The sequence below is a fragment of the Nelusetta ayraudi genome, unplaced genomic scaffold (genome assembly GCF_046127955.1).
Source record: "Nelusetta ayraudi isolate G7.1 ecotype Tasmania unplaced genomic scaffold, CSIRO-AGI_Nayr_v1 ptg000017l, whole genome shotgun sequence".
In the NCBI taxonomy this organism is placed as follows: Eukaryota; Metazoa; Chordata; class Actinopteri; order Tetraodontiformes; family Monacanthidae; genus Nelusetta; species Nelusetta ayraudi.
Window position 1 is genome coordinate 7,289,619 of NW_027466067.1, and position 21,512 is coordinate 7,311,130.

Consider the following 21,512-nt stretch of genomic DNA (forward strand, 5'->3'; position numbering starts at 1 on the left):
AGGTATGTTTAATCCTAGACCTGCAAACACAAAACAAAGACATCTGCACTTTCAGAAATAAATATTTGTCATTTTACTTGATTATGGTCAATTTAGCCACTAGTTAGTGATCATGTAAAGGCACAGAAACCCAGCTGAACAGAGTTGTAAGGCAGGCACCGACACTACAATGACAAGGCAACCTTAGCAGACTTTATACTGTATACAAAAAGTTTTGAAACAGATTAAATTAAACTTGTACAGTGAAAAACTTCACACTTCATGTCCTCAGCCACCCTCTTGCTAGCAGTCAGACAGTGTGACATTAGAAATAGGACACACAGAGATATTAAATGTCCCTTTCGCACTTTAGCGACACTCGGGAGGCTGGCGTGAGGTGTGTGCTCCCAGCTGCCCAGCGGAGGGACCCTGTCAGCCTACTATTGAAGAGTTTTTGCATTGCTGTCATTCCTGCCAGGGGTAGCTGATAGCAGCGTCAAGAGGTAAGACAGTGGATCGCTGTGCTTCCTGCAGACCGACCTACTACATTTACAGTGGGATTTGTTTGCTGACGGCGTCTTCTGTTTTATGAATTTGGCATTATTAGACTGTGTGTCCCTGAAGTAACCCTTCACTCATAATACTGGTGACACGGTAAGAGCCTAAAGGCACCTTGTGGTTTCACTCTCCTGGCCAATTTGTTTTTCTACTGTTGTGAATATTTGGACCATATCACGTAACAAATGTTATTGATGTTACAATGCAGCTTACATTGTCAACACAGTCATTCCCGTTACGCGTGTGCTTCTTTGTTCAGATGGCGGGAGAGATCTTCAGCAACCTGGACAACTTCTGTAATATGGATTGTAGCAAGGTTCACCCCTTGGTGTGTCACCTGTGCCATGAGCAGTACCAGTCCCCATGTTTGTTGGATTGCTACCACATCTTCTGTGCCCGCTGCCTACGTGGCCGGACCAATGACAGCCGTCTCAGTTGCCCCCTCTGCGGGTAAGACATATGAGAACGCAAGCATTCATCATTTGCTGTGTTTATTGTCGCCCGTGAATTGTTCCCATGGAATTACAGTCAAATCCCTTTGGCTAAACTGTAACAATAGTAATAGGGCAGTTTGATCAAAGTTTCTGAAGAAGAAGTCGAGCTTAGTTTGCTCTGTATATGGGATATCTGATACCAATATATGATGCCGCTGGTATTACATCAATGAATCCTTAAACAAATTGAAATAGGAAAACCAAAGGTCAAGGGCTGACTCAAAGGATTATTTAAACTTCAAATGGCGTTTATAATATAAAGCATGTGATCAGGCTGCAAGGGGCTGGGTGATCTCAAAGGAAATTATTAAATTCAGAGTATGTACAGGTACTACCCAGAAAATTAGAATATCCTGAAAAGGTTGTTGTATTTCTGCAATTCAACTTAAAAGGTGAATTTGACATATTATATAAACGAGTAATATGCAAATCAATATATTTCAAGTATTTATTTCTTCGGATTTTGCTGATCAGGTCTTGCAGCTTAAAAAAAAGCCCTTAAATTTTATAATAATTTTCTGAGTTTGTGGGTTTATGGTTTTAATAAGCTGAAAATCTTAATCAGCAAAGTTACAACAAGTAACTGCTTGAGATGTCAATTTGCATGTAATGGCTCAATAAAATTTGTTGGTTTCATCTTTTATGTTAAATTGCCAAAATAAAACAACTTTTACTTGATATTCTAATTTATATATGAATGTATATAAATTATACATTTATATACATATATATATGTATACGTATATATATGTATATATGTGTATATATATATATATATATATATATATATATATATATATATATATATATATATATATATATATATATATATATATATATATATATATATATATATATCAGTCCTACTTGGTTTCAGAGACTGTCCAGTCTCTGCTTCACTTGGAGGATTGTGAGTGGATTATGAGTGGCTGGAGCAGCTGTAGGGTCATCCCAGTGTTTGAGTTTGTCTGTGCCCTCAGTGGACCACAGTGCTGGCGAGCTCTGCTAAGTCCAGTCACACTGCAAATGAAGTGTACTGGTATTTGCCGCCATTGTCGCCCGCTTAAGGTAATCAAACTGGTCACGTAAAGCGATTCAATACCCCGCAAACTGTATTGAGGGAAAACATGTCGCATCACCTTCAGGTTTGCGGGTTTACTTTTACACCATCAAAGCTGTATACAATAGAGAGAATTTAATCAGTTTTCCAAATGAAAACGTACTGATAGCTGCAAAATAGGATTCTATTAATTTCACTTCAGTGTACAACTTAGTGAACATTAAATAATTAGCTTAGCTGAAGTTTGCCCGACAGTGTAGTATATAGTATAATTGTATAATGTTTCTCTCACGTGAGTTATTAGTTGATTTAAAGGCCCCAGAGACAGAGATTATGTTTAACATGCACACAGTGAAGCACAGCAGTGCACATGAAGAGGAGCCATGGCCGATATGACCTACACTTCATTGGTTTCCTGTGGACTTGCCCTGGTGGTCATGCTCCGCTCTGGGCTCAGGCTGCAGGGGCCTCCTGACCAGCAGCTACAGTTACCATGAGCAGCTGCAGCAGTCTGCCAACAGCTGGTCGCCCACAACTATGTAATCTAGGAACTCACTACTCTGCTATTAGTGGAACACAATGGATCCCCGTTGCTATGAAAACCAGATAAAATATGCAGAGCACAGAGGTGAGGAAATTATTTGCAGCACGTTGTAATATTCCAAGAGGTTTTAAAATAAATGCATATATTAAGGCAGATTAAGGGCACAATTCTCTTTATTACATCTTTGGAAGTATCATGTATTTACAATACATATGATGCTGTTGTGAAGGTGTTTAAAGGACTCAATGTCTTTTTTTTCTATCTGCATTTATTTGCGCAAAACCTCACTGCCACTCGCATCATAGAAAAACAACTCCATTTGGACCAAAAGAGTGTGGTGTCCTAACTGAAAAATCCATGTGATGAATAGAAAATTAATATACGCACATATGTAGTGCTAATGGGTTATCTATCTTGTCTTTCGAAGGATGCAAGAAAATTGTATTTTTACCAGATCCTATAAAAGGGAAAATGTGAAAAAAAAAACAACCTTTAATTTTGCTCACAGTGCAGCATTTACTCTGACTGGTCTTGGGCTCATTATCCAGTTTCTGAAGAAAATTTGTCAAGGTTAATCTATTCTGTCACTATCTATGACATCAGAGTTTAGAAAGATTACACTTCCCCTTGATGAGGAGGAGATTACAGGTGTATGAAGATTAATTGGTCACACAGTGAGATCCACTAAGAAAAAAAACAAACATCTTGTGACTCATTTTATTCAGATGCAGCTGGGCGCCATCTCCTGGTGTGTCACAAGAACACAGCTATTTCTTGTTAATGAAAGCAGAATCATGATAAATAAAAGGACCATATACCCAGTTTCAAATCAAAATGTGTGATAAGATGAAAATATGGAGCAATTTAAAGAGACTGGGTTTGTGCAGTCCCTCCACTTGGTTCTGGCAGTTCAATTCTCCGTCTCGTACCCCTCTGTCTTCATGTCGTTCAGGCCGAGTTCCTCGTTCTGCTCGAAGGTGCGGGTGTACTTCTCGATGGTCATCTCGGGGTCGGGGTCGGGCGCGTATATGTTCTGCAGGTAGCTGTTGCCCGCCGGGTCGTCCAGGATGAAGTGGACCACCATCTCGCCGGCAATGATCTTGTCTATCTTCTCGGCAAACTCGTTCAGCCTCTCCATCCGGTCCGAGGTGGTGCTGTCGCCGCTCACGAAGGGGTTCCTCGTGACGATGACGTCCTTGATGTCCGTCAGCAGACCCTCCAGGGTGGTGAACTTGCCGCTGACGACTGCCATCCCCAGCTCAAACTCCAGCTCCGGGATGAGGACGCCGCAAGTCTCCGACTTGAGCACGTCTCGGCTCATGTCCGAGTTGTCTGTGATGCGCAGGGTGATTTTGGTGCCCTGGTCCTCGGTGGCGCCGCCCGATTTGACCTCGTTGGTTCGGTGGCTGCAGCTGTCGCAGTTGGTGGCCATGATAACGACCTCCTTGAAGTGAGGGATCTGGACCAGCTTCATATTCGTGGAGGCCGGTGAGTTGCACTCGGGGCAGTTGGTGTTGAAGACCAACACCTCGTTCCTCATGGCGTCGATGCTGTTGGCGGGCGCCTCTTCCTCCAGGTCGTCATCGGCTCTCAGTCCCAGCGAGACGTCCTGCTGGACCGTCCTGTTGAACCTGGACACCGTGAGGCTCTCGTCTTTCTGGGGGGCCACAGGGTTCTCCACAAAGCTGTTCCCAGAGGGGTCCTCGATCACCACGGTGAACTCGCTCTCGACCGCTTTTAATTTACAGAGTTTCTGGATGAACTCGTCAATCTTGTCGGCCACCTGCGGGTCCGTGGCTCTTCTGACTGGCTGATCCTGTTCAAGCCCCGCGACAGCTCGGTCCAGGAGGCCCTCGACGGTGGAAAGAGCACCCTTTTGGGTGAACGGTGGGATTTCAAAATCCAGCTCGGGAATTCGGGTGGTCGCGCAGTCGGCTTTCACCACCTCTCTGTCGAGGTCCTTTTTCGTCTTGACGCGCAGGGTGTAACACACGCCCTGATCCTGGATGGCGCCGGCTGACTGGATCTCTGTGTTCATCCAGTGGCAGTGAGGGCAGCTGAACGAGCTGATGATTATTTCCTTGAAAAACGGTATTTTGGTGAGGAGCAGACGCGTCACGCCGTTATCGTGGCAGTTCATACACATGCTCTCGATCTCGGTGGCTTGGAAGTCATCGGCGTCGGCGCTGATATCCTTGAAAATGTTCTCACCTCGCACGCTGTCCTCCGAGATGAGTGACATTTTGTGGAGTTTTACGATCTTCCTCTGGCTTTAAACGCACACACGAGCTTCTCTCCCCACACCTCAAGCAGCGTCTGCGGGTAGAAGTTTCTGGAAACCTCGGCACACCGCCTTTCTGGTACACGTTCGTTTTGGGTCAGGAGATTCTTCCGGATTCTGTTCTTCTACGATTAACATGTCTCTGCCGAGGCTGCTGCCACCCACAGGTTGTAAGAGTTACTGCAGCGTGTAAATAGCGCACAGGAATCCGCCCACTATAAATTAAATTAAATAAATCCTGCTATAAATTGAGTTTTTAACTTGTATACAATTATAAAATAATAATTCACTATTGTCAGAAATAAATAATGTAATGTAATTTTAAGAATTATTATGACAAAACTGATGAGACGATTGTGGGGAAGAGGTGTTTCAGAGAGTGACTTTGTGTTTATGTTGCATTGACGTTGTGTCTGCGCTGTTTGGTGTTGTAAATGTATAAGATTTCCTTCGTCATTCCCATTTTCAAACCATGTTTTTTTTGTTTTTGTTTGTGTCTGTTCGCAATGTGGTTATATGGTGTCCTGTGGATTTTTCGTTATGTTGAACATGAGATATCATTTAGTTTGGTTTGAAATAAATATTATCTAATCAAATCTAATTTCCACACATTTTGTTTTTTTATTTCTCTTTGCACAGTTTGATCAATATACTTTTTCTGTATACGTGTATTACTATCTAAAGAAATAATAATGTACAGCTGACAATATGTTGATTATATTGATTTTTGATTTTTTTTTTTTTTAAAAAAGACTTATAATAATTGATTAAGTGCTCTAGAGTACAGTTTTCAACAATTCTTGGAAATGTTACCATATTTGCATGCTTGCAAGTTAATATCTGTTTTTTCCCCCTGCAGTTACATATCTGTGCTGAAGGGAAACAACACCCTCCCACCAGAAGACCGTTTGCTAAAGTTTCTGGTTGACACCAATGCAGATGCAGAGGAGACAGTGCAGTGTGCCAACTGTGACCAGGAGAGCAATAAAAAGGTAGAAACTTAAAAACACATGCACACTATGCTCAATACACATTATATTGAGAGGATAGGTTTCCCTTACTCAGCTGAACTCCGTGGAGGCAATTTTTTTTTTCATCTTTTTTTTTTTTTATCCCTTCCCCCCTTGACAGGAAGCTGTGGTGATGTTTTACTGCAACACTTGCAGCCAGCCACTGTGCAGCTCCTGCAGAGAGTTGACTCACAAGGCCAGAATGTTCTCCCACCACGAGATTGTGTCCCTGGCTAAACGTACCAAAGCCAAACACAGGAAGTGCGGTCAGTGCCACCTGTAACTTACTTCATGTTAGCAAGGCCTTTTAACTATCCAAGAAATGTGTTTGTTTTAACTGGAAATTTGCTGAAATCCAAAACATTGCAAAAAATATTTTTAAATAATTCTGCAAGCTGCATGACTGGACTCAATAGTTTTTTTCTTTCCACTATGAACACAAAACACATCTCCAATGAGATGTGCTGTGTGCTGTAGATTTCCTTTAAAATGATCCTGTTTTTTTTTTTGTTTGCTTGTTTTAATTTTTTTCTACTAAATCTGAAAGTTAAAAACAAAACAAAACACTGGACCTTCCCACCCTTGAACTCAAAGTTAAAGCAACACTGTTGTTTTTCTACCTCACTATTATAGTCTCAACGTTACTTTAGAATTCCATTCAAACAGCGCCCCCAGCTGATCTTTTGAAGGACAGTCTAAATTTGGTTGCCTGCATTGTGCGCAGTGGGGAATTATAAAGTATCATTATTATAAAGTATTCACCGTCTACAGTGCTGTTTTTAAAGGCTCCTCTGTCTGTGCAGCTCTCCACGAGGAGCCCTACATCCTCTTCTCCACAGAGAACAAGTCCCTGCTCTGCATCAAGTGTTTCAGAGACATGCAAGTGTGAGTTGAAGGTGCCGCACTAATAGCTCTCAGGTGATCGCTCCCGCTCTCCTTGACAAAGACCATATTTGCTTCTTAGGGAGAGTCGAACCCACTGCATCGACATTGAGACGGCGTACATGCAGGGCTGTGAGATGCTGGACCAGGCAGTGCTGGTGGGTGGTGATGTTACTGCATGGTTTGCAAGAGGACTTTGGGTGGCTCAGTTGCACTCACTATAGAGCGAATTGAACACAGTGCATATTTATTAGCATTTGTCATTTTGAGAGTTGAGGATTAAATTCCAGCCAAATTGAAAGGTTTCATAGCTTTTCTCTTCAACATTTTAACTCTTCAATGTTGTTTTAGAACAAATAGATATGTTTTGGTTAGTGTCCACCTGGCTTTCAGCAACCAATCAATCACCATCTGTGAGTCATGTACCCTGTCCTCCTCCGACAGGTGGTGAAGGAGCTGCAGACTTCGGCCCGGGATGCCATCGTGCTGCTGAGGGCTATGGTCGGAGAGGTCTGTCTGAACGTGGAGGAGGAGGAGAGCGCCATCTGCAGCCTGTTCAACAGCCTGCAGGTAACAGAGTGTGCACCGCGTGATGTGTGCCGTCCAACTAAAGCTTCAATGTGGAACAACACAAGTTTGCTTCAACGTGCGTGGAAGGTTCTATATATCAAGTAAGGAAAAAGTGGATAAAAACTAATTGACTTTAGAGAGTTTAACATTATTTAATTGTACCAAAGGGCACAACGTGACAAACAACACACTCTACATGAACAATGTCGAACGTTATGTTTGTGTTAAATACTCTGAAACATAGTTTTATTGCATGACTTTGATGCAGACATTGCGTCAAAGTAATGCATACTAAAGACTTTTCTATTAATAAATTAATTAATAAACAAAGGGATAGACAGATAATAAATAAATAAATGAATAAATTGTTTTTCTTTTGAATAACATACAAAAGAAAAACAAGTCAGATGGGAACTCACAACTTTGTCGTTAAATTCAAGATTTTAGAATTTCATTTTTTCTTTGGTTCTGACCCTAGAATTTGTCAAAATAAAAAAAAAAACAAATAAAAAAAAAACAACAACCGTCAGTTACAAAACCTTCTCCATATGAAGCTACTTCACTTTCATGAGGATGGCAACATGATTAGCATCAACAAGCGACAGGCTTTTCATGTATAACGCACCAGCGGTTGTCGCCAGGCGTGTGAAATCAGAGCGCGTTTGCAGCGTGTGGCCACTAGATGTCTCAGCCTCTCTGAGGAAGAAACTCGTTTTTCCCTTCGATGAAAAAAAAACTCCAGAAATCAGACGCCACACCGTGGGTTGACACCAGCCTGTACCCCCCGCTGAAAACACCCAACATGATGTCAGTGAGCTCACAGTTTAAAATAATCCTTTGTTCGTGTCTGACAGGAGCGGCTGGCAGAGAGGAAGAAGATCCTGCTGAAGGCAGCGCAGAGGTAAAGAGAAAAAAAGAAAAAAAAAGAAAAGAAAAAGGAAAAATGTGTGAAGAAATGCGTCTTTATTAATATAAAGCCGGTGCCGCAACCACCTAAACTCCATAATCCAGCCGCCGCCGTGTCACTACAGAGTTTCACCACGTGCACGCCACTGCGCTCAGGGCCGCTGAATGGCAGTGTGCACGAGTGTGCACGTTTTTAGCTGCAGAGTTATCTCTCTCTCCTCACCGAGGGACACTCTCCGTTGTCAAGGAGCCGTCAAGCCGAGTAAAGCCACCTCGGCTGGATTAGAGACGTCAAGCCGGAGGCTGCGGCTCTCGTCTCGGAACCATCAGAAGCAACTCCACACAAAACCCGCAGAGTGTAAATGGTGAAATCCACCTATAGATGCCGCGGGGATGCACGTTTTGAGCAAAACCAGAGGGATCATCATCATCATCATCATCATCATCATCATCATTGACATTCTGTGCTGAAGTAAAAGTACGGATATTTGTACAAAACATATTCTGGAAAAAGTAAAAGTACTGGTTCAACTCTATTACTCAAGTAAAAGTGAGAAAGCACAGCTTATGAAATGTGCTCAAGTAAAAAGTAAAGCGGATACATTTTTTTTTTTTTTACTATTAATGAAACAATGCATTTGTTGATAAACCGAGGTGCTCTAAAATAATCTTCCTCTAAAATATGATCCAGTTTTATATTAAACTGCACAACATTGTAGTTAGAATAGCTTCACTTCAAGCAACAACTACAGTAAATAGTGAATTCGTTTCAACAGAATTTCTATATTTTAAACACTTTTGAATACAATTTCCAATGTAAAAAGTACAGATATTTGTGTGCAAATGAAAGTAGTCAAAGTAAAACTTTGTCAGAAAAAGAAATACTCAACACGTATCTGAAAAATCTACTCAAGTACAGTAACAAAGTATTTGTACTTTGTTACATCTCACCTCCGTCAGTCTCTGAGTCGAGTCCTTCAAGGCTTCTGGGCCGAGGATCATGACCTCACTCATCATTTGTGTCAGGCAGTGAGATTTAGAAGAGAGGGATTGGTGGAAGTGACTGCGTAGAAAGTAGAGTATTGACGTCTCTCTCAGACCATTAACTTTGCATTAGCTCATGTATATATATATATCCTGAAGCCACCGTAATTAACGGGCCCCCACGCCTCACCCGAGGCCGTCGTTAAAGTTTGATGCGACGCCGCCAAGGTCGGCAGCTAATTAGTCTCAGAGATCAAATAATGGAGCTGATTATTCATATTATTGTTTACAGAAGATTGATGATTGATGCTGTGTGCTTTTTTTTTTTTTAATTGGTCGTAAAAAAAAACACAGAACAAAAAACATCAAATTGACAAAATAATTGATGAGTTAATTCAGTGCATTCGAGTGTTTCATGTTGCTTCGTGGAGATCTTTGATTTTTAATTTTTTTTTTTGTGACCACTGCCCACCACCTCTGTTTCTCCTCTCGCTCTGTTGCCTGGAAGTTCTCCAGTGTGTTTGTTCCCAGAAGAGGGTTAGAGGCTATTTATGCCAGGCTTTGTGCGTCTGGTCCTGCCTCTCCATGTGTGTCTGGGTGTGTGTGTGTGTGTGTGTGTGTGTGTGTGTGTGTGTGTGTGTGTTTGTCTCAGATACCGAAGACAGATAGATTACTGCATGGAAACATGGAGTGTGTTGTTTTGTGGTTTACTGGCCGAGTCCTGAAAAGCTTTTAAGCAGCGTTGGCTCACGTTTGTACACTTTGCTCTCTCTCTCTCTCTCTGTGTGTGCGCGTGCAGTCAACACGAGGAGAAGGAGAAAGCCCTCAAGGAGCAGCTCTCACACCTCACTGCCCTGCTGCCGACCCTGCAGGTACAGTGAAGGCAGTGAAATAATAAATCACCACACTGCAGCAGAGATGTTTGGTCGAATGTGCAGGTGTGCAGGTGTAATGTTCTTAAAGAGACGGTTCACCCACAATGGAATTTTCACTGCTGATCACCCTGATGTCGATGCAAGCTTTGGTGACATTTTCTGATCAACAGAACCGTTCTGGAGTATTTTAATGTTCAATAGATAGATAAATAAATAAATAAACAATCTCTGAACTTAGGTGTCCAAGAAGGTGCTGCAGTCCAATTTGCCTTCAAAATAAGGTCCTTAACACCATGTTTTTGGTCAAAATATCCAGAACGGTTATGTAGATTAGAAAATGTGGTGAGCAATAAATGTGAAATCTAAACTTTCTCTTTACTCTTGAATTTGTAAGTTTTATTATTCACCACAGCAGTGAATTCATATACATTAATAAATTGATATTTCCAGGAGGAAGGAGTCTCTGAAAGCGTGATAGAATGATAGAATTCAACGACACCGTAGATATAAAATTGAGCTGGGCTCTCGATACAGAAAATTTTAAACGTCTCTTTAAATCCTTTCCATTTCACCATCCATATCATAGACTGAAATTATGTATAGCAAAAATACATTGACCCTCTGCCACCAATGTCTTTTATATACACTGTTGTAAATGATACATTTTGAAGAAAAATCAACTCTTTTGATAGATTTTTTACCTGATTTAATCTTGAGTCAAAAATGAACACGGTCCAATGACTCCTGTGGCTAAAACCAAACCTCTAATCCCTGGTGTTTTTAGGTTCACCTCGTCACCTGTTCAGCCTTCCTCAGCTCTGCCAACAAGTATGAGTTCTTGGATATGGGTTATGTAAGTACTGACCTGCTTCTATATTTAACGGTATACAGGTTTTTGTTCATATTAACAGTAAAATCAAAACAAAACCAGAAACACAATGCAATTATGTAGCCAAGAATGGGTTTGAATTTCAATAGTTGTGTTTGACATTTGATAATGCAGATTTGCCGCCCAAGTGCGTCAGACAGCAGCACGCAGGTTGCGTGTCGTCAGGTGACACCAGCCACCAGTCACTTCCAAACGTGAGCAAGTGACAAGCTGGGAAAACTATTCATATTTAAAAATACTCCCCACGTCCTGCCTCACTGGGCAAGCAGCCAATCCCGATTCAGGACCATGGGGCGGCACTAAAGCTAGCCAATCAGGTGTTACCCAGCGCCACCTGTGTTCCCGAAGCCCTGACTTCTCACCTCCCACCAATCTATGACTGCTGCAAAGTCAGTGACAAAGTATTAAAAACAAAATAATATACGTCGACTGTCATGCTGTTTATTAGTCACTGATTTTTGATGTCACAAAGGGGACTGGTTATTCTCCTGGTGCCACCATTAACCTGCTATATGTGTGCTGATTCCTCCCTGGAAGACTTTCAGACATTTGCATACAACTACGCGGCATCAGTGTTTTAGCAGAAGGCTGCAAACAGAGGGCTAAATAAACCAAAATCTGTACAGCTATAGATTTTAGTTATTTTTGTCATAGTTGGTCATGCAAAACTGCACCTCCAGAGTTTGTGGTTAAAATTAAGTTCTGGAACTTTGCGGGACCACTGTTGACAATTGCGAGTAAGTAACGTTGGTTCTTCTCGCTCACGCAGCAGCTCATGGAGAGGCTGAAGAGGATCGTGAAGCTCCCTCACCGGCTGAGGCCAGTGCAGAGCAGCAAAGTGAGTCACTTCCTCCGCCTTGCACCGGCTACTTGTATCACCTCCTCCCAGCGCCGCCCTGCAACCCAGGACCACTTCGTTTAAGTGTCGTTAAGTTGGACTTTCTCCTAAAATATTGCGCAGCATCCATTTGCAGCTTACAGTTGCTGGGCAGCTCAGAGTTTTGCCTTGAGAGATAATTCTGAATAGGGAGCGAAGCCGGCGGCAGAAAACAGGACAATGCAGCTCTGGAGCAGATGTAACCATGACAGCCAAGACGTGGAGCATACAACACGTCCTTTATATTAGTGCTGAAAAAGAATGCTTCAACCCTTATGGAAGACCACTCAGTCTGTCTTTGTGAGGAACGAGGAGGTCATGATGTTAATCCACCGGTGAATACAAGCATACAGCAGTGTTAACACAAAATTACTAACAACACTAAAAAGAGCATCATGAAGTATTTAGTGGAAGTATTATGCCAAAAAAAATTCAATTTTTGTTTAATGTATGTGAAGCAGCAATGGCGACAAAAAATAATTATAAGTGTCCAAATTCCAGGTTTCGGTGGAGCAGCCATGCAAAACTGAAGAAACTAAAACTGGAACAGATCTCCTGTGAACAAAATATTTAGTTTGCTGGCAAAACCATTCAGTCTTCGCTTCCTGCTTTGTTTGACCTCAGAGAATTTATCATAATATGGTAAATTTAAGTCAAACTGTACAAACACAAAACCATTAAACTTTAGACATACAATAAACATAAAACAAATAAGACTGTTTGGAAATTAACGAGAGGCCTTAACGTCATGTGCACAGGTATAAAGTGTGTCACTTTGCTCAAGCAGATGAGATGTATTGTACAAATGAAGTTGCTGAAGTGCGTCAAAACGCAAACTGAGCCTTTCATTGGGTCACCAGATCAACACAGACTTCAGGAGTGAGTTCGCCCGCAGCCTGGAGCCGCTGCTGCTGCTCGGCCAGCGCTGCCCTCCCTGCATCGCCGGATCGGCCAGCGTTGCAATGAGGTGATAAACCCGCCTGCATGTATCCCCCCCACCCCCTTTACAACCCTCCCACTGCCCCACTGCGGGAAGCTTCTCGTTGATGCCGTTTCCAAACATCTCCATGGCACCGTTTCGGAAACCATTTCTTCCAAGAATCCAAAAAAGTCTGGACGGAAGAATTTCACACTAGCGGGCGATCCAAACACTAAATCCCCCCCTCTACCATCCCGCCGACAGTTTGCGAGTACAGATGGCAGACGGCTTGGATTGCAGCGGGAGGAGGCGCGGCGCCGCTCTCTGGCCCACTGTCACTGTCATTCTGTCTGTCTGTCTGCAATGCCGCGTCAAGCCCACTGAGGCTCTCAGGTTTATGTAACCCACCTTGACACTTGGGGAAGGTGGCTACCGATGGGCTCTGCCTCCCCCTCAGCACCTCTGACTGACAAGATGACACTGACTGATTGACTGACACAAAGTGTGGATGGTCCTTGACATGCTGGCGATCCAGTCTCAAGGCTTTGCCCCCATTTCATCCTTTGCTCGTCCTCCTCGGCTGTGTTGGGGAGAAACGAGTTGCGTGTAAGGTCGTTTCAGAATGTAATTGAAAAATAAAGATAATCGCAATCAGTTACATTACTGGTGAAAAGGCGACATTAAATTGCAGCTGTCAAATTATTTGTCATTACAATTTTAATTACATCTGACCAATTTTTACAAAGAAGGCCAGGCTGTCCCTCTCTGTTTCCCTCCACAGATGAAAGTTTGATTCTGATTGATTCTTCTCTCAAGTTTGGAATTGCAGCAAAAACTGCCAAAAAGAGACAGCACACACATGGCATATACATACATTTGAAAAATAGGCAAAAATGTAGACAGCTGCATTTTCAATGAGGTTGATTGAGTGCTAAATGAAATTTACATTTGCAAATGAATCTGGCCAACTCAACACCCCCTCGTCCTCATCAGCGCCACCCGGCTGTTCACGGGGGTCTTCTCGGACCACCACCCACCACCAGTGCCGGCATGCTGACAACTCCCAACTTTGCAACTTTGCTTTGCAAAAGTGGGCGGCAGGGTGGCTGCTGCTGCTGCTGCTGGGTGGGTGGGCGCCCCCCCCTCTCCCGGTCTGGCACTATTTTTATCGTAATTTCACAGAACTCTCTGGGATTCGTGAGGAAGTTGGCATGCGGCTCGCGCCGCGGCTCACTTTTGTTCCAGCCGGCTGATGTCGTCACGCCATCGGCGCAGCCTTTAATTGGCCTCGGCGATAGGAGGAGTGGAGCTGCGTGTGGCGGCTGTCACTTTGACATGTGTGCCACAGAGTGGGCGACCTATTCCAGGCAGGTGTTCTGTTGCATCAGCGCCGTGCAGGAAGGCAGGAGTCTACCAAAGCAAAGGTAAAAATGCGCTTCTTGTTTTGACAGTAAAGTACCCGAACTTTAGGGGTAAACCAGGCAGGGTTGTCAAAAGTATTCACGTTCTGTGGTTAAGTAAAAATATGGATATGTGTGGAACAAAAATACTCTGGTAAAAGTAACAATACTGATTCAACTCCTTTACTTAGGTAAAAAGTAAGAAAATACAGGTTCAGCAATGTACTGAAGTGATTTGTAGAATGTTTTCTTTCCAATTAGTGAAACAATACATTTCTTGATCATTTTTTGCAAAAATGGAAAAGTTGTGACAGAACAATATGGAATGAACTGACCAGAGGTTTTGCATGAGCATTTCTAGCAGCTTTGATGCTCTCAATACGAGTTTTATTTCATTGACGGCACAACCAAACTAATAATCAGTAATTGTTATCACACACCAACCAGCCTTTATTGGATATTTGCACTTTAAATAACAATAACCAATGTTATTTTCTACATGTTTAAAGTTCTCTGTACTGAAAACTGAAAAAAGTCGGCCTAAAGTTGAGGTACTCTAAAGTAAGCTCCCTCCACTTTTATATTTAATGACACAACAGCATAGCAACAAATAAATAGAATGAAATAATAATTACTTTTACCAGAATTTGTATTTAAAAAAAAAAAAACATTTTTAAACACAATAGTAACCAGTGTATTTTTCCAATGTGAGGTGTAGAAATCATCAATCAATTTGTGCTGGGAAGGTTGGACGTCAGACGTTAAACCTCTGAAACCAGGACGGTACTTTTTTTTAAGTGCTCACAATAAGGAGTTTTACAGTCCTGCGCCGGCCTTCACTGTCCTGAGAGAAGTTTCGATGCTCGAGTCCACTCGAATCAACAGACAGAATCAGGCTTTTGTCTCCCGCGTGTCCCTGCCAAACGCCGCCCACACGGCCACGTCTGTTTTTCTCACTGTAGAGGGACATGTTGTTGAGTCTGATGCATCCTCCGAGTGGACCCTCGCTTCATTTGTCTGAGATTAATGCGAGATCCAAGGTGCCAGCTGGCCCGGGCTTCTTTGATAATTTCTCAGCGTGTGCCGAAGCGAAGTTTCACTCGGTGGTTTGTGGAATTTCTGCTCTGTGCGCTCCCTCCGTGTGAGGTTGTGATCCTGCTGGGTTGTCTGTGTGTTGACCACGTGCTGAACGTGCACACTGTTCACACATTTCTTTGAGGGAAGACATGTGGCAAGATGGGTTTTGTCATTTTTGCCCCAGACTGGGCTATGGTGTCCTGGTGATGTCATTTGCAACCACAGTTTAAAATGTAGAGCCTGTGGACGAGCACAACATTGAACTTACAGATGTGGGGAAGTGTTTGCCCAAAACTGTTGCTCACCACCAGGGGGAGATGTTCTGGCTTCTGCTCATATGTGATACCTTTTATTTTATTAATTTCTTGCAGAATCGTTTTACCTTCATTATTAGTTTAGAATAAAAATGCAAAGATGCGATAAAGATACTTCTTTCCTGCCGGCAGCCCAGTGGCAGAAATTTTCGATTTTCCGTTAGAATTAGCAAATTCAATGGGGCTGATATGAGATAGAGAAGCACTAAACTGGACTGGAGCCACGCCAGCTGGATGGGGCCACGCAGAGAAAAGTTTAGTTGGCTCAGGAGGCGACGGCACAATACCAGACAGATTACGACTGAGCGAGCAGGAAATGTCTTGTATTCTCAAAGATGACGACACACGGTATGTTCCAGTGTTCTGTATGAGTAGCAGCACAGTTGTGTCAGTGACAGTTGTGTATACAGATTATGTATTGATGCTTTGGTGCAACATCCGACGGTTGAGGTTATCCTGAAAAAAGGGGCTGGATTGCACTTTTTTTTTTGGACAATTCTACAGCCATAAAATGTAATGAAAATATATCCAGGCGGCCAATGTATTTTTATGGGAATAAGCCAGCCAAAAAAAACCCCCAAAAAACTGGAAGATTAAAGTCAAGGACTTCCTTGACTCTTTGTAAATATATAAGATAGTTAAAAGTTTAGTTTCTCTATTTCAATGTTCCTGTTCCTTTCATTTCAGAGTTCATAGCTTTATAAACTTGAAAACCCAAATCCCATTTTTGTCCTTCTTCCCTTTTAACTATTTTCACAGGTTATAAACACACAATGGAGTTGAATAACTGCCACTACTGATACTGATACTGATACTGAAGGTTGCGGTTACACTGAAAAAAGGGGCTGAAAAACTCACTCATTGCACATTTTTTGACAATTCTACAGCCATAAAATGAAAATATCTCCAGGCGGCCAATGCATTATTATGGTAATAAAAGGGTTTTAAAGGCCCAGTGTGGAAGATTCTGCAGCATCTGATGGCAGGGAAGCGTATTGCAACCACTGACAGCGTTGCTTCCTGTTTTCCAGTGTCTTAAAACTGTTGTCACACCTTCAACCTTCAATCAGTTTTACCTTGACATAGACATGCAGTATAAATGGAATGACCAATTTAGGACTCTTTGATATTTATGTATGTATATATCAAAATGTATGTAAGTGTTACGAGTTAACACTAACCTTTATTGTGTCGTAGGTTGACTTATAATAAACTAACCCATTCTGTTCCTATCTCTTCAATCAAGTCTGTCTGGTGTTTTACTGGGAAGACGGATGGCAGCCATTGATTGTGATGATCGTGATGATGATTGTGTTGCCCCCCCCCTCCACTGACCCTCAGGCACCAGTCGTCTCCTCTCTCCATGTCTTGCCGCTCCCCCACTCTCAGTGAAATGCCCCTGGGCTCCATGCTCGGCCGGCGGCCCACCTGTCACCGTAACATCTGCACCAAGGTCCTGCTGGCCCAGGGGACGGAGTCACCCTTCACCGAGCACTGCCGCAACTATGAGAACACCTACAGGGTGAGCGCAGCGAGCGCGTGACCCGTGACGTGAAGTTCCACTTCAGAACCATTAGCTCATGCTCGTGGCGGTTACACCGTACCCCCCCTCCCCCCTCCCCCGCCGCACGTTCAGCAGGTATAATTTTTTTCCGACCTTGTCGTAGATATATCATCGATCATAAACGCCACCCGCAAAATGCGTTTCGAGCTCATGAGGATAACAGTTTTTATTGCCGTAGTATTTCTAACGGAGGCCCATCAACACGTCACCGCGTAAACGCCCGAGTATCGTAAATTCAGAGCCTCTGTCAGTCATTCAGTACTTGCCAGAGTCGGTCATGTGACAGCTGGTTCCAGCAGACGCAGCGTGGCGTCGAGAAGCGTGTCAGAAGCGGCGCTACGCTCAGCGTGACAGAAAGTCAGCGAGCGGAGAGCGAGGAGTTGGCAAAAGGGGACTGGAGAATGAGGCCAGCCTCAGAACTGTGTCGCGACTCAAGAAGTCACTTCATGTCCGTAGTTACATTATTGATTTCTCGTACATGAGCCGAGATGAAACGACGTCTTGGTTCAGCTGTCAATCATTTCCTTTAAGCTACAATATTGAATGCAATTTTGCATGAGCAGAGTTATCAACATAATTTAAAGTCGTGAGAGTGAGATGGCTGGTCAAGCAACCACAATATCGTGAGAGAGAACTGCTTAAAATGATAGTCAGCTGGTCAGCTAAGACTGTACAACTTCACAAGATCATGCTGGTCTTTTCTAGTCTGGACCACACCAGCAGGAGGGCGCTGAGCAAAAGACAGCGTCGCCATTAATGTCTCCGCTGCAAATCAATGAATCCTAAAAATCTTGTCAATGTCATTTTAAGGAGGTAAAAAACAACTCAGTGTTGCTTTCACTGATGCACCCCGTCTGGAAGATGCAACCAATATGTCTTAGGGTCACTTTAGAAAGGAGTGCTGCCGCCGCCCAGGTTTTAATTTACTGTCCTTAGCTTAAATTCTCCAGAAAAAAAATGTTTTTTTCTCTGAGACCAACAAGATTCCTCCACTTAGCCGGCACCTGCTGTGTCCGTCTCTGCTCAAAGACTTTCCAGACAGAGATCCAGAATCTGAAGGACCAGGTCCAGGAGCTGCACCGAGACCTGACCAAGCACCACTCCATCATCAACACGGACACGATGGGAGAGATCCTGGACAGATCGCTGCATGTCGACAGCCAGATCACCAGCCAGTACTCAGCCGTGGAAACTATGAGAGTCATGTTCGAAGAGGTGCGGCGCCTTGATGGTGTGACCTTTGCTTGTGTGTGTGTGTGTGTGTGTGTGTGTGTGTTACCAACCGCTGCCAAAACAAAGCCTGTCCGTCGCATGCTAACAAGTGTTCACCTAGAGTCAGACTGCTGGGGAATAAATGAAATGTCAAGGTCGCTCACTGACAATCGCCACTCCTTCTCCTCCTCAGGTCTGGGATGAGACATTTCAGAGGGTCACTGACGAGCAGGAGATCTATGAGGGTGACTATACGATAAAAATGATCAATAAAAGTTAAAGAAATGGCCGAAACCCAGACGTGGTTTTATGCACTGGGATGTTTTGATTCCATTGCTGCAGCCCAACTTCACGACCTGATGCAGCTGAAGCAGGAGAACTCGTACCTGACCACCATCGCCAGGCAGATCAGCCCCTACATCCTGTCCATCGCCAAAGTCAAGGAGAGACTCGAACCCAGGTCTTGTAGTCACGCCGCCTATTTGGCTCCATCTAAAACACGACGGTCCAAAGAATCTCCTGACAAATTTGTCCCATTTGACAATTCACTCAATAATATAAAATTTACCCATTAACTGCTCACCACCAACGTCCAGGGAGGCATTTTCTTACATAGCATAGCCCTTCTGGTTTGGTGGAGGGAGAGAATTCCACCCAATGGAAGCCAGTCACGACTGAAAACTCCAACACAGAAAAAAACAACAAACTAGAAACAGAACGTGTTCCCTGTGCTGCTTGCTGCGACTGGCTCCAGAGCTAACGTTAATGCTGCCAATGTCAAAGAATGGTCGTGTTGGTTGGAGAAACAGCCTCTCCGAACACTGGCGTGAGCGGAAAATGCAGGAAATGTCAGTTTTGCGTCGCTAAGCTTGGCCTCAGAATGAACCAGTGGAGCTTCTCCCCCTTAACGGTTCACTTTTCGCCGCACGTGGCTGTTTGTACACTACAGCAATGGCACACAGGAGTTGATCATACGTGCCCGATCCACTTTTTTGTTTTGCACCTCTGACACAACCAGATCCTGAGCTGATTTGTGGCAGTAGGGAAAAATGTTCTGGCGGTAAACTGAGCGCTAGTTTATCTTCATTCGTCAGTTAACCATATACACGCTGTTCTACTTTATGTAGCTGCCGCAGTGTTTATTGATCAGCGCAACAACATATTAAACTGAATCAATAGAAGACCCGACACAATTTGCTCCTCTGGAGCGGCGCATTTAATTCTGGGTGGGAAGGCGGAGCCGCAAAACACCTCTGGGAAAATTCAAAGTCAAATAATATTGCGCGCTGGTTACTAAATAACAACTGCGGCCTTTTCTATTGTTTACAAACCGACTCTCCAGGTTTCCGGAGCCCACAGAGCACCACGACGACCGCACGGAAACAATGCTGAAAATCTACGAGGACAGCACAGTCACCACTGACAGTCCGGACAGGTAGTGACTCTCCTGCGTGCAGCTGCTCTGCAGGATTTGTAATGTTTACATTATCTTATCTTTTTTTCACATTTGCATTTGTTCAGTATCTTGTGTTTGTTTTTTAAATGTTGGGAGGATGAAATTTTAATTTAAAATATGGATAAAACTCCTGCTGCTGCTAATTTTATTATTTTTATCCTAACATTTCTATTCAATTTCTGAAGTGAACAGACGACTCAAGTTTTCTTTAATGAACAGGAAACTTTCAACCCTTGGCTGTTTTCACTGCAAAATGAATATTGACCTCCTCTTGTGTCTCCTGTGGACAGTGACGACCAGACGTGTGTCACAGAGCAGGACAGGGACAAGAACAACCGTCCTCTGATCCTGGACGTGGGCGAAACCTCTGCGAAGAACAGTCGGGCGGCGAAGCCGAGGGCACCTCAGGAGACGTCCAGCCACAGCGAGATTTCTTTATAAAGGCCATTTGACTCTGACTTTTGACGCGACTGCCTGCCTGCCTGCCGTATACTTCACAGAACAACTTTCCAACAGTGAGAGGCTGTCAGCTGGTGCAGGGAGAGATCCCAGAGAAATCACAGCAGGACATAAACAGCCCACTGCCTGGAGAAAGTAAAACGAGTAGAACGACCTTTGCAATGGTGATTGGTTATTTAAGAGATATGGAGGGTGATGAAAAAATGAAAATGTTGTTGTTGCTCTGTTGTGCTGTTATAGTGATCTGTGTGCAAAAAATGTGAACTATTTCCCTGTCACGTCCCCTTTTGTGTGTGGAATAGTTTTGTCAAACAATCAGTGAAGCCTCCGGCAAAGGTCAATGCAATTCAAGATGCCTTCAATTTTCTCAGTATCTTATAAAAGATATGTTAGAGAAATAATGGCAATTCATGGCAAATAAAAATAAATTTAATTAAATAAAGTTAATAAATATTTTTTTTCAATTCAACGCCAGACAAATCCAATTAATGAGAAAAATGGATGGATATAAAATCTTCGATAAAACCACGTGTATTATTAAATTAATAAATTAAATACTGTAGTTGATGATGAGATAATCAAAATGATTTGTAGTTTCAAAAGGGCTTCATTTTTTCTCTAAAATGACTGTAGGTGAGAGGGCCTGCCTACTTGTGATGCTCCTCTGACAAAAATCAGCAACAACAATTGTTCTTATTCTGCATTGTTAAAAAAAAAGAAAAAGAAAAATCCTTGTTGGTTTGGTTGCTTTGCCCCTCTTCACTACAAGTTTAGTAACTGCGTCCAGGTCTGCTGACTCGCTGCACCCTGAGGGAGGCTGTGTGTGTTATTCAGTCCGTCAGCAAAGCTCTTTGTGTTGATGTTGATCATGTGTGAACCCGGTCTCCTCCAAAATAAGGCGGTCATTTCCTGTCTGCAGCCATGTTTGTACATCCCGACAATCACTAGCCAATGAGCTAGAATGCCTTTGTGCCCTCTGGCTCTATCGGAAAATTCACTTCACCAAGTGTCTCAGGCCTGTCAGTCAACTGGCCAGAAACGATCAAAGTCCATCCTTAACCTCTGTGACTCGCTCAAGCATGCATTTTTTTAAAATCTGCTGTGCATGATGTCACAAAGTGTACTTACTGCTCTCCTAGGTTAGTGCCAACAAGTGTTCTTCCTGCCCTAAGACACTCAAATGTACATTTCTGTTCCCTGGT

At 43.2% G+C, this 21,512-nt stretch overlaps 2 protein-coding genes across 3 annotated transcripts; one reads left to right on the plus strand and one right to left on the minus strand.

Moving 5' to 3' along the window:
- Positions 1 to 174: 174 nt before the first annotated feature.
- On the plus strand, positions 175 to 21,193 carry rnf207a (ring finger protein 207a). Of its 2 annotated transcripts, XM_076025093.1 has the most exons (18): positions 176 to 633; positions 797 to 987; positions 5,776 to 5,908; positions 6,048 to 6,192; positions 6,730 to 6,811; positions 6,891 to 6,966; positions 7,253 to 7,378; positions 8,233 to 8,279; positions 10,068 to 10,140; positions 10,928 to 10,996; positions 11,802 to 11,870; positions 12,770 to 12,876; positions 16,961 to 17,141; positions 18,213 to 18,398; positions 18,589 to 18,640; positions 18,738 to 18,855; positions 19,738 to 19,830; positions 20,142 to 21,193. In XM_076025093.1, the coding sequence occupies exons 2-18, from the start codon at positions 797 to 799 to the stop codon at positions 20,290 to 20,292; spliced, it is 1,899 nt and encodes a 632-aa protein (XP_075881208.1). In that variant the 5' UTR covers positions 176 to 633; the 3' UTR covers positions 20,293 to 21,193. The 2 variants fall into 2 exon arrangements, with proteins under 2 accessions (XP_075881207.1, XP_075881208.1); XM_076025092.1 differs by having other exon boundaries at positions 175 to 987.
- Positions 2,791 to 5,038, minus strand: zpr1 (ZPR1 zinc finger). Its single transcript, XM_076025094.1, has one exon. The coding sequence runs from the start codon at positions 4,875 to 4,877 to the stop codon at positions 3,546 to 3,548; it is 1,332 nt and encodes a 443-aa protein (XP_075881209.1). The 5' UTR covers positions 4,878 to 5,038; the 3' UTR covers positions 2,791 to 3,545.
- Positions 21,194 to 21,512: the final 319 nt, after the last annotated feature.

Excerpts from the sequence above, each read along its gene's own strand:
- zpr1 (XM_076025094.1), bottom strand. The coding sequence starts at position 4,877 with ATGTCACTCATCTCGGAGGACAGCGTGCGAGGTGAGAACATTTTCAAG.
- rnf207a (XM_076025092.1), top strand. The coding sequence starts at position 740 with ATGCAGCTTACATTGTCAACACAGTCATTCCCGTTACGCGTGTGCTTC. Across the intron at positions 11,871-12,769 it reads GGCCAGTGCAGAGCAGCAAA|ATCAACACAGACTTCAGGAG; the intron begins GTGAGTCACTTC and ends TTGGGTCACCAG. Across the intron at positions 18,856-19,737 it reads AAGGAGAGACTCGAACCCAG|GTTTCCGGAGCCCACAGAGC; the intron begins GTCTTGTAGTCA and ends CCGACTCTCCAG.